General features: G+C 47.3%; 1 protein-coding gene across 2 annotated transcripts in view; it reads right to left on the bottom strand.

The window, feature by feature from the left end:
* Nucleotides 1-13276, bottom strand: part of LOC119953024 (spindlin-1-like) — a 94270-nt gene that overhangs the window by 28683 nt on the left and 52311 nt on the right. For both annotated transcript variants that reach the window (XM_038776798.1, XM_038776799.1), the window contains exon 2: nucleotides 10167-10214. In XM_038776798.1, coding sequence (XP_038632726.1) covers nucleotides 10167-10214 — 48 coding nt within the window. The remainder of the gene's footprint in view (nucleotides 1-10166; nucleotides 10215-13276) is intronic.

Here is a 13276-nt window from a genome sequence, read left to right on the forward strand (position 1 = left end):
TCTTTCCACAGACAGACATCTAGAGAGTTAGACAGGGTTGATCAGCAGCATCACACCCCAGCACGTGGCTTAGAGCAAGCTGGTACAGTTGGACTGAGTTACTGCAGTTAGATTAGCAGAGAGTCAAACACATTTGAGAACTGTGTTAATAGCTCAATAAACACGTTGAACTCATTTCAGAGTCTGGAGCATCCTTTAGTTAAGACTGCATCAAGTGGCAGCCTGTGTTATCCACAGCAGCAGAACACAATAGTAATGAGACAAATAAGGAAACAAAATGAGTCTTGCACCAACTAACAATAGAATCATTACCAGCTGTTAGTGGCTGGAAGAAATGGGAGAATGAATATGATGTGAATTTGATGAACTGAGTGCTGGTTTTGGAAGGTTAGAAAATGCCTAATGAGGTGCTGCTGCTGAGGGAAGTTCGTCAACCTGAAGTGTAAACAGAGTTTGGGTCTCCACAGATGCTGACGGAGTTACTGAGTATTTCCGGAGTATTTTATGGGTTTAAATTCAGAATCTGGGGGATTTTGCTTTTGTTATAAAAGCAAATCAATACGGCTTTGGAAAAAAAAACCCAAAGGGTTGCTTCAGATGGTTGCTCCTCCAACCTCCGGTGGCGACATGTGGGAGGAGGTCGCACATTCCAGCTCCCGCTAGCATTCTGGGTTTTTGGTCCTTTCCACCGGTTTTTGGTGGGAAAATCTTCAGAATATTTGTCCCTGGGGAGACTAAGTTGGCAAGGAATGTCTAGGAGCCTGCGAAAGAATACTGGGAAGAAGGATGGGAACGCCAGTGCGCAAGTAAGGTCGAGCACAGCGAAAGGTGCGTTGGCAGGGAAGATGAAGGAGGCCAGGTGCGCCCGCCTGCATGATGGTAGAGACACTGGCAGAGGTGATGGAACAACGCCCTTTGACCCCACCCTATTCACGTCGGCGATTGGGCGGTTGGCCATCGCTTTGAGAAGTTAGGTAAGGGGGTGGGGGATAATGAGGGGGATGGGGGCTTTATGCATTGATCTTTTGTTGTACATTACGGACCCATTTCCCACGATGAGGGACATAATGGAGCTGTTACGGTGGTTTGGGGCTTTCTCCGGCTACAAAAAAAGCAAATCTTTTGGCGGTGGAGACAGTGACACTGGAGGGAATTAAGGCCAAGTGGGAGGAAGAATTAGGGAGGGGAAGTTGAGGAGGGGGTGTGGTGTGAAGCTGTGCGGAGGGTGAATGCCACCTCGTTGTGTGCAGGGCTCGGGCTCATACAACTAAAGGCGATGCATTGGGCACATAATAATAATAATCGCATATTGTCACAAGTAGGCTTCAATTAAGTTACTGTGAAAAGCCTCTAGTCGCCACATTCCGGCACCTGTTCGGGGAGGCCGGTGCAGAAATTGAACCCGCGTTGCTGGCCTTGTTCTGATCACAAGCCAGCTGTTTAGCCCACTGTGCTAAACCTTCACAGGGGCTAGGATGTGTTGAATGTTTGAGGGTAGAAGATAGGTGTGACTGGTGTGGGAGAGGCCCTGTGAATCATGTACATATGTTCTGGGCATGTCCTAAACTAGCAAGCTTTTGGGGGCTCCTTCTTCAGCACCATGTCGCCGATCTTACAAAGGGGATTGGAATCTGATCCCCAAAAGCCATTTTTGGATGTCGAACCTGGAGACAGGGGTGGGGGCAGATGTCTTATCGTTCGCCTCCTTGATCGCTCGCAGGTGAGTTCTGTTGGAATGGAGGTCAGCTTCTCCACCCAGTGCCTCGGAGTGGCAGGGAGTGGCACGGAGCTTGTTTTACCTTGAGCATGGTAGCATAGTGGTTTGTACAATTACTTCACAGCTCCAGAGTCCCAGGTTTCGATTCCCGGCTTGGGTCATTGTCTGTGCGGAGTCTGCACCTTCTCCCCGTGTGTACGTGGGTTTCCTCCGGGTGCTCCGGTTTCCTCCCACAGTCTAAAGATGTGCAGTTTAGGTGGATTGGCCATTCTAAATTGCCATTATGTCCAAATTGCCCTTAGTGTTGAGTGGGGTTACTGGGTTATGGGGATAGGTTGGAGGTGTGTGCTTGGGATGGGCGCTCTTTCCAAGGGCCGGTGCAGACCTGATGGGCCGAATGGCCTCCTTCTGCACGGTAAATTCTATGAAACACACGTCGAGAGGTTCGATTGGGAGGTTTTACATAAATTGGCAGCCATTTGTCATGTAATTCAAAGAACTGGTCACCATCAAAAGCTAGGGTGCGGCATTCTCCGCCCCCAGGACTAAGTGCCCGCGGCATCGTGAACACTGTTGCGTTTCACGACGGCACGAACAGGGCCCGGGCACGACCGATTCTGGCCCCCACAGGGGCGCCAAGCCAACCCGCGCATGCGCAGTTGTGGGAGCTCATTCCTGCGCATGCGCGGGGAACTTCTTACGCCCGCCGGCCCCTCACCAACATGGCGCCGGGGTTCTGGGGCCGGCCGCGGAAGGACGTAGGCCTTTGGGGGGGGGGGGGGGGGGGGGGGGAGGCTGGCCCGCCGATTGGTGGACCCCAATCGCGGGCCAGGGGTGAACGGCGCTGGCAGGACTGTCATTTTTTTCGCCGGCTGCTCGGCCCATCCGATCCGAGCGGCCCGGCGCGATTCTCGCGCCGCTGGTTTTGGGGGGGGGGGGGGGGGGGGGGGGGGGAGGTGGGAGAATCGCGTGCGGGTGCCGGGGCAGCGTGGCACAAGCAGCGCCCCGGTGATTCTCCCACCCGGCGTTGGGGGGGAAGAATATCGCCCAAGGGTTTGTGTGGGGGGGGGGGGGGGGGGGGGAGTTGTTCATCATTTTTGTATTTATATATTTGAAAAATGTTCAATAAAACTATTTTTAAAAAAAAGATAGTTGCCCCTCCAATACGGTCATCCTAAAAAAAAATTAACATTTGAACCGTACTCCTCCCACTGAGCAACATCTCAGAACACTTTCAAGATGGATAAAATGACCAAGGAGCAGGCAATGGGTGGAACTGCAGGAGCTGGGAGGACCAAAAGATCGGTCAAAATACAGGTGTTTAAGGTTTATTTAGGGTGCAGTTAGCAAGGCATGACAGTTTTAGGTGTTATGATTACTACCCCCCCCCCCCCCCCCCCCATGGTGTAGTTGATAAAAGTTTAGCAATCCTAAAGCAGATTGTGTTGCAAGAACCATCTAGGCTGGAACCTGCTTCAATGGGCTGGATTGTCGAGATTCAAACAAAGGCCCAGTTCCATGCTTTACACTTCCTAGCTGTTCGGCTGATGTCTTTGAAGCGTGGTGATTTACTTGCACTTTGCATCAGTATAAGAAGAGTTTGAACTTCATGCCATGCTTGGGTCAACAGTAGGAAGATGGAACTTCCACTTTGCAACAGTCCCTCAGCACTGCCTTGAACACGAGGCTCAGATGATCTCACGTCTTTAAGTCAGGTCATTGCAAGTTCATGAATCACACTGAAGCAGAAGTGCTACCAAATTATTAAAGCTAAGCCTCAAGTCACCCTTTAATAGAAGACCTTTATAAATGCTGGTACGAGTGCAAGGGGTAAATCAGGTCCCTTGGTCACAGAAACAGCAGAGGCTACTCCCATTTTACATGGGCATTCGCATGCCACAATCCTTCTTCTGAAAAGCCCTGTACATGTTAACGTGACAATGGATCGCAGCGAAGGCCATTGCTGTTTCCAGTTCACACCGCGCAGTGCAAGTTGAATTATCTTCCTCATTGGAATGGATATTCCCAGTGGTTCATGGAATTGCTTGGATTTACCTTAAACAGGAAGCCTTAAAGGCTTACTCTAGAGTGTCTCATAGGTAAAAGATTTGCACTTAAAGAGTCCTTCACAACATCAGGATGTCCCAACTTACTTCACAGACAATGAAGCACTTTTGAAGTGTGGTCAAGATGGTGATGTAGGAAACATGGCAGCAAAACAGTGACCAGCCAGTTCCATAAAAACAGCAATGTGATAATGACCAGATAGTAAAAACGGCAACCTAATGGTTGGGTAAGGGATAAACATTGACCCTGGACACAGGGGAGAAAACCTCGTGGGACCTGTTTCCTACCATCCAGGGACAGGCAGAATCATGGCCCGAGTCAGGCAGGTCAAGTACCCCCCCGGCCACAACACATGGGTCGAAGATGCTTTCGGGAACCCAAGGCGAGCGGTCCAAGCATTGCCCCATTAATGATTCCTTTGGGTTGCAGTGTAACTTTCCATACGTTGGACAGGAATGGGGAACTGGGGAGGGTGTCAGATGCTGTTCTAAAATGCTACGTCCTGGCATTTTCCTTGAATAGACAGTCTTCTTGCCAATCATAAACAAATTCTACTGTATTTTCGTCTGCTTTCTAGTTGAACTGCTTCATTCATCGTTGATTGCAATGATATCAGCAGAAAGTCCATGGAACTCAAGCCTCGGCATTTGAAAAGAGCAGTAGGTCTCGGCCGCCAACCATCATCAACGTTTTGAAATTGCACTTAAGACAACAGTTTGGATAAGTTTATTCATGCTGAGCTTGAACACATTTGTTAGAGAACAAATAATTTTAGCAACTACATCCATGAGAAACTGGTAAAACAAAATAGTGCTCAAAAGCATTTTCAGAATTTTAATTGGTTCCCTTTCACGTTCATTGTTTTAACGCTGTATTGACGGTTTCCACACCTGCTTGCAGTTTAATCGTTGGTAAGCATCCCACCTTATCACTTGTAATGTTACGTTTCATAAATACATTAGATTCAATCCTGATTTGTTTTAAGAGTGTGGAGTGATGACAATGTCTAACTGAGGCATTCAACACCTTAGCAGTTGGAAAAAAGATTACAAGGAAAGAAATACTCGGTTCACCTCTGCTGGTCTCCCAACTTCACACAAGTTCTGGGGGTCACTCAAAAGGCTCGACAGTACCTGACAGTAGACTCATTAATCAAAACCTTGAATGGAGATTTGGTGAAGGAGCCCAGTTTACAGAGCTGGCTCAATCCCTGCCATGCTCCTGTTGTAATATTCACACCAGCCCCGGCTAAAATCTCTCATACGCCATTAACTTACAAAGCGGTGGTGCGCGACAGATGATCAGCAGAATTTGCCAAGCAATTCCAAATTTGGCTCAGTGCATGAACATTGTAGAACAACGGTGAGAGACTACAGCCCCGTGGGTCACACCATTCCTCTTGCAGCCTCAGAGCTGCATTGTGTTCAGAGTGGCCACAGGAAGAGGTCGGAGGTAAAGTGGGCAGAGGCTGGAGGCGGGTTTTTATCTGTGAACCTTGAGAGGAGTTGCGACCATGAGAGGAGGGCGGTGTGAGTGTCATAATGAGGAGCACTGAAGCGGCACGAAGAATAACCTGTTGATTGGCGGCATGGTGGCACAGTGGTTAGCACTGCTGCCTCATGGGCAGCACAGTAGCATTGTGGATAGCACAATTGCTTCACAGCTCCAGGGTCCCAGATTCGATTCTGGCTTGGGCCACTGTCTGTGCGGAGTCTGCACATCCTCCCCGTGTGTGCGTGGGTTTCGTCCGGGTGCTCCGGTTTCCTCCCACAGTCCAAAGATGTGCAGGTTAAGGGGGTTGGCCATGATAAATTGCCCTTAGTGTCCAAAATTGCCCTTAGTGTTGGGTGGGGTTACTGGGTTATGGGGATAGGGTGGAGGTGTTGACCTTGGGTAGGGTGCTCTTTCCAGGAGCCGGTGGAGACTCAATGGGCCGAATGGCCTCCTTCTGCACTGTAAATTCTGTGAAATTATATGGCGCTGACGACCCGAGGTTCGATCCCGGCCCCAGGTCACCGTCCATGTGGATTTTGCGCATTCCCCCTGTGTCTGCGTGGGTCTCACCCTCACAACCCAAAGATGTGCAGGCGAGGTGGATTGGTGATGCTAAATTGCCCCTTAATTAAAAAAAACAGAAGAATTGGGTACTCTAAATTTAAATACTCTAAAAAAAGAATAACCTGTGGATTGTCTTCTGATTTCTGCTGGTTGTGCGCTGAGAACTGGTGCAGATTTAACTGAAGTGGTTCAACGTTGTCAGTGGGCATAGCATAGGTAGGTTAATAAATTTAACAGCTGCTGTGCCCATCAAATACTTTCACTGATCCGGCAAACAAGCATTTCTGCTGTTCAACGACTCAGTCCATAACACAGATTCAATCCTGGGGGAATATTTGAATATCAGATAGTAAGTATCTGTTTGGGCCTTGCTGGGTTTCATTAATTTTAAGACCTGGCCATAAAAATGTCCTTGAACCGTAACCCAAATTAAGGAATCAAAGAGAAGGTGGATGCCGACCACTGTAAATTTAAAAAATAGACTTCTAAATATTCTATTAATACCCAAATAGCTCTTTTTAATACAATGCATCTCATGTGCTTAGCCGTCAAAAGCTCACCAAAGCTTTAAGTGGCCCTCCAGCCCAAATAATTGCCCACCCCTGTTTTTGAAGGTTGTTCTTTGCCTGATTCGGAGTGCACAACTTACAATAGTCACCAGCTTTGAACCAAATGCGTAGAGAATGTTTGATGAAAACCGCGAAGGGAAGAGGGGGCAAGTGTAGGCCATCTGATCCACCAGCCTCATCTCCATTAAAGTTTGTACAGTACAACTCATGTTTCTCCACATCAAAACTGCATTTCCGGCTCCCCAAAGGGTCAAAGGAATTAAACCAACGTGGCTCAGAGTCAAGAATGTTAACGTTCAGGTTCAGTCGGCAGTTCGCAAGGCAAATGCAATATTAGCATTCATGTCAAGAGGGCTAGAATACAAGAGCAGGGATGTACATCTGAGGCTGTATAAGGCTCTGGCCAGACCCCATTTGGAGTATTGTGAGCAGTTCTGGGCCCCAAATCTAAGGAAGGATATGCTGGCCTTGGAAAGGGTCCAGAGGAGATTCGCAAGTGTAGCCACCTGGGATGGCCACGTCCCGATTTCAAAATGAACATTTGCAAAGAGCACAGGGAAAATTGGACAGTGCTAGGAAAACAAGCAGGTGCAAGGTTTGCCTGTGGATTGGAACTTGCAGCTCCCAGACAGAACTGATACTACAAGCCATTAGCATAGTAATGAGCTATCTCCGGGGACAAAAGAGAAACATTTAAGCAATCGGTTCCAGGGCAGACACCCCGGCGCCAGTGGAGACTAAAACAAAGGCAGGCCAATGGTCACCCAGGGCCCGCCCAGTGATCAAGGAGCGACACCTTTATTGGAGAGAATCAATACAAATGATTGGGACATGGTCCAATTAATTGGGGCCAAGTTCAGGAACCGACCAGAAGGGCACAAAACCCTTTGGTGTATAAAGAGGAGTCCCCAAAGACAGATCGCTCTCTTCTTCTTCACCTTCACATTGGCCTTGGCTCTCAGCGACGAGAGACCCGCCAAGCACCGGCCAAGTAAGTCTAAGGTCAATGCACGCTACGAGATAGGCGCTCCTAGCTACTATTCTATACCAGTTCGAAGCCAGCAGTATCAGAACCAGACAACGGCCATTGTTCCTCTGACTGAGTGGGCACCCGAAGCTAAGTATAGGCTTTTAGTAGTAGTTGTAGTTTAGTGAGTAGAGTTTGTGCATGAGTAATAAGTGACTGTGTGTGTAAATAAATGTGCATTGATTTCAAACTTACTAACTGGTGTATCGAGTCATTGATCAGTATTTGGTTTTGAACTTTGTGGTGGTATCAACAAGATACCTGGCGACTCTTGAGCAAAGGTAATCAAAACAGAGCAAATTAAGGAAAGCATTACGAGCAACACAAGAATGATCCCTGGAATGTATGAGGATCCGTTGAGGACTCTGGGTCTGTACTCATTGGAGTTTGGATGGATGGGGGGGGGATCTTATTGAAACTTACAAGATACTGTGAGGCCTGGATAGAATGGATGTGGAGAGGATGTTTCCACTTCTAGGAAAAACTAGAACCAGAGGACACAATCTCAGATTAAAGGGACGATCCTTTAAAACAGCGATGAGGAGAGATTTCTTTAACCAGAGGATGGTGAATCTGTGTAACTCTTTGCAATAGAAGGTTGTGGAGGCCAAATCACTGAGTGTCTTTAAGACAGAGATAGATAGGTTCTTTATTCATAAAGGGGATCAGGGGTTATGGGGAGAAGGCAGGAGAATGGGGATGAGAAAATATCAGCCATGATTGAATGGCAGAGCAGACTCGATGGGCCGAGTGGCCTAATTCTGCTCCTATGCCTTATTGTCTTATCCAAAGTTTACTTTTACTTTGTGGATGTCATCCAGGGCAGGAGGGAGGAGAAAATAGAAAGAGAAAAGGGTGAAAATTAAATCCCAATTCCTGATCGCTAGCCAAGGACCCTTTGCTGGAAGAGTTGGAGTTTGTCCTTGATGCCCCTCATGGCAAGACAGTTTGCCAACACTCATTCCCTGGGCTCAGCTCTGGCTTATTAACCTGGTAAAGAGGGGTTGATGCAGCAACTTCAGGATAGAAAATGCTTTAAAAAATGACATCAAGAGCCTCCTTCCTCACCAGATGCTTTTATGTTTCCTTCTGACAAAAGATTTTCCCCCCCCAAAAAAACACACACAAGCTATCAAATTATTTTGCAAACCGACGACTCTAAATCCAAGTTTTCACAGAAGGGATTGGCATGGGAAGGTCAGTTTCTGTGAGGCATTTCCTCAGAGCTGTCAATGCCTTTGGCAAAAATAAAATGAAACTCATTCGTGCGTGACATTTTAATTCACCGATGGCTATGCTATGTAGAACCATCTTTGAAGTCATTAATCTCCATCTGTGTTCATGTTCAGCGCAATGTGTTACTTATAAGCACGGCATGACGTAGGAGTGTTAGACAGACTATCAACTCCTGGAGCCAGGTGTTGAGCAAAGTGTCAAGAATACCATGCCACATCCATAGCTGGAGATTCTTTTGCACATATCCCAATTTTTCCCTTTTGTTTGAGCCTCATTCTCACCCCCCTCCCCCTTACCATGCTAACTCTTGATTGGGCATAGATGCAGAGAATTGGCTGCCCTCTTCTCATGCAAGTGGCCAATCTTCATGGGAAAGTCGGAGGGAATCGATCTGTGAATTGACTAAAGGGGCACTGCAGCAGCCCGTCCTCTTACTAATCCACTTGCTATTGGGGTTGGGAGCTAATTGAGAACAATCAAGAGTGGGAGGTTTGGCTGACCTCTCTAAACGCAAGGAAATAGATAGTGATTGCGCCACTCTCACGTCTGCCTCAGCTCAACACCAGGGTACATGCTGGGACTTCTCTGCTCAGTATGGTTCACGCTCGGTATGTATTCACCCATTGAGCAATTGGAGAGGCCATTCGGTAATTGGTAACTCTGTACATCATTACTCGGCACACAAACAGGCCATTTGGCCCAACCGGACCACAATAGTGTTTGTGTCGCGCACAAGCCTCTTACCATCCTACTTCTTCTCACCCCCATTAGCATTAGCATCCTTTCCTTTCTCCATCATGTATTAATCTAGCTTTCCAATATGAACATCTATACTATCCACCTAGTACAGTGGTTAGCACAGTCGCTTCACAGCGCCAGGGACCCGGGTTTGATTCCGTCTTGGGTCACTGTCTGTGCGGAATCTGCATTCTCCCCGTGCCTGCGTGGGTTTCCTCCGGGCGCTCCGGTTTCCTCCCCCAGGTCTCGAAAGATGTTTGTTAGGTGAATTGGACATTCTGAATTCTCCCTCAGTGTACTCGAACAGGCGCCGGAGTGTGGCGACTAGGGGATTTTCACAGTAACTTCATTGCAGTGTTAATGTAAACTTACTTATGACACTAATAATCATTATTATTATTAAAGGAATATACAGTTTGCAAAGTTCAAAATTCTGCAACTTCAAGAGCACTTTCCTTTAGCAGTATGTTGTCCAGAAGACCCACACCTTACTCATGCCCGTTGGCACACACGTATGCAGGACATAAGTGCCACACTTCCGTCCCCAGGACATACGTTCCACACTTCCGTCCCCTCTGGTCCCAAAATTCCACAGGTCCCAATGTAATAGACCTCTAGTGGGGTCCTGGTGACTTCAAGAAACCAGCCTTACTAATAGGTCCCAGGTCTTGACTTGGAACTGCCCCAGCAGCTGAATCAATGCCCCAAATGAAACAGGCAAGAGTGGCATTTTCTTCCCAGGGTCCACACTTACCTATGAGGCTTCTTTCTCTTCAACATGTTCACATGAATTCCAGTAACTCTGCAAAGAGATCAGGCAAGAAAACATTTGATTACTTCAAAGCATAAATTCTAAATCCTCCACAGCACACGCAGCCAGTACAAGCGGCAACTGCTGTGTTTACGCGTTCAGATGGCCGAGATTAGTCTTCTGCTTGGCTTTTCAACTCCCAACAATAATGCGTCTAAGAGCCAAGGCTCCAGAGCCTTTGCCTAAACTTGGAAGTGCAATAAAATGCGAGATAAGGCAGCAAGAGAGAAAGTAACAGGGTTTGGGTGGCAGGTGGTGGATTTTTAAACCATTTTAGAACAGCTCAAAGATTGTATTGTCACTCATGCAATGGAAAATTTAGAACCGACTGCTCAGACCTGACCTATTCCAAATTTAGTATTAAAACAAACACTAGCTATGATTCATGGGGAGCATTAAATGTAATACAGACATCCCCAAAATTCTCCACTCCCAGCCAAAAAAAAACTAACAATGCTGGTTGCCAGCACTTCGTGTCCAACACGAGTTAAATTTACGACGCAGTTTTTAAAAAAAAACTAGAGCCCAACAAAATAGTATTAATACGCGTGAACTCACAGCAGAATTTCCATGGTCCGTGCTCCAGTTACTCAACTTCTGGTGGTCCACCAAAACCTTTGCTTGGGTGAGCCATCATCCTGTTGCACAGCCCACCATCCCCCATTGGTTTAACTGCGACATCAAATGGACCTCACAGCATAATAACGATTTGGTCTCATTTATAACATTTATGTCCGAACTGACTTGCATCTGCCACACATATGGTGCTGTTTTATCAAATCGGCAAGAACAAAATTTAGGATCGGATTCATCAATTCCCATTATGCAATGGGATGTCCCTCTAAATCAGCAGGTAACGGGAGTTCCACCAAATTTTTGAACGAGCCTAGGAATTGGTCAAGGATACCAGAGGCAAGTTCAAATTCTGCATATGAGGGGCTGTTTAGCACAGGGCTAAATCGCTGTCTTTGAGAGCAGACCAAGGCAGGCCAGCAGCACGGCTCGATTCCCGTAACAGCCTCCCCGAACAGGCGCCGGAATGTGGAGACTAGGGGCTTTTCACAGTAACTTCATTCGAAGCCTACTCGTGACAATAAGCGATTTTCATGGCATACTCATTCCATCGGGACAAATTAATATCATGGCTTCGTTTGGACACATCACCTTCAGTGAAGCTGATAAATTGCTTCAATGAGGAACTCCTGCACAGTTTCCTCCACTCCTAGTTGCAGCTTTTGACAGTACAGATTTAAAAATTGTTGAAATGGTAACCTATCTTTACTCTGCAGGTGCAAACAAGCCAGCTGTGCATTCTCTACTGTTCCTGTTTTGATCTTTTATTTTGATATCCAACATTTGTAGGTTTCTTATCATCACTGGCACACACTGACTGCAATGCGTACCATTTGTGGGGGGTACTGCAAAATTTGCCACGGCATCTTTGATGACATCTCCTCATGTCCTCCGCCACCCAGTGGTACAAGGGCAACAGATCATGGGAACACCATCACCTCCAAGTCACAGTCACCTTGACTTGAGCATGTGTCTGACATTCCTTATCATCGCTGGGTCCAAATCCTGGAACTTCCAGTTGGGTCCCGCGTTTGATTCCCGGCTTGGGTCACTGTCTGTGCGGAGTCTACACGTTCTCCCCTTGTCTGTGTGGGTTTCCTCCGGGTGTTCCGGTTTCCACCCACAAATCCCGAAAGATGTGCTGTCAGGTGAATTGGACATTCTGAATTCTCCCTCTGTGTACCCGAAAAGGCGCCGGAATGTGGCGAATAGGGGATTTTCACAGTAACTTCATTGCAGTGTTACAGTAAGTCTACTTGTGACACTAATAAAGATTATTGCGAATTGAAAAAAACGTATACCAGAAATTGTCTGTGTAAACATATCGCACTGCAGTGACATTCTCCCACCAGTAGAGGTGAAGTAATGTCACCTCATCCTATGTAATTACAGAAGAAAGGTTTATAAACACATTTCCCAATATAAATATGGCCACCAATATTAATAGTGAAAATATAAATGCTCAGATGCACTGTGTAATTTTAAAATGAGGACTGAATTAAATCTGCACTGTTCAATTTCCCCATTGCTCCGTAAACTCTCCACAATGGTCATATCCTATGGAAGCGATTTTGAGCCCGCTGTAGCTGTGTGCGGGATCGGTGGCAAGGCCAAAAATCCTGTGAGGTAGGGAATCTGCAGAGACACATAGAATCAGTGCAAGAAGCGGCCATTTGGCCCATAAGAGTCTGCACTGACCCTGCAAAGGAGCACTCTACCTGGGCCCACTTCCCCGTCCTATCCCTAAACCACGGACACGGATCATGGGCAATCAACCTAAACTGTACATCTTTGGACTGTGGGAGAAAACCGGAGCATCCGGAGGAAACCCATGCAGACACGGGGAGAACGTGCAGCCTCCGCACAGACAGTGATGCAAGGCGGAAATCGAACTCGGGTCCCTGCACTGTGACAGCAGTAGTACCGGGGTCGGGCCCTAGTCGGAACCCCATTTGAGGGAGGGTGGGCGGGGGAGTAGACACCGGGGGTGGTTATACTTCTGCGATGTTGGTGGTGGGGAGTGGGGGGTGTAGCGCCCCAATGCCTCTATGATGGGGGCAGGGGGCCAGTAGGCTGCAATGATGATCATGGCACCCTTTAAAGATTGTGCCCGATCTCTGTGGAGCCGGTTGCCAGTCCTGCCAGAGTGACGGTATAAACCACACCCACTCATTTTGTTGTCTCTGCCAGGCTCACTATTTGGAGAAAAAACCGGTCTGTCCGACTGGAGAGTCACACGTCAGTTTTCAGTCAGAGCCTGACACTTCGCCAAATTCTAGTAAGATTCCACCAACAATTCAGTTTTTGAAAAATAATTAATTAGCGAGTTGCTGTGATTAAGAAATGTACTGTCCAAAAGGGTGGTAAAAGCAGATTCAACAGGACAGGTATATTCGGTGGCTAAGAAGGCATTTGAGATACTTGCCTTTATTAGCCGAGCAACAAGAGAGCTGGGAGGTTATGATGGAGCTGTAAAAAAC

Source organism: Scyliorhinus canicula, chromosome 18 (assembly GCF_902713615.1).
Source record: "Scyliorhinus canicula chromosome 18, sScyCan1.1, whole genome shotgun sequence".
In the NCBI taxonomy this organism is placed as follows: Eukaryota; Metazoa; Chordata; class Chondrichthyes; order Carcharhiniformes; family Scyliorhinidae; genus Scyliorhinus; species Scyliorhinus canicula.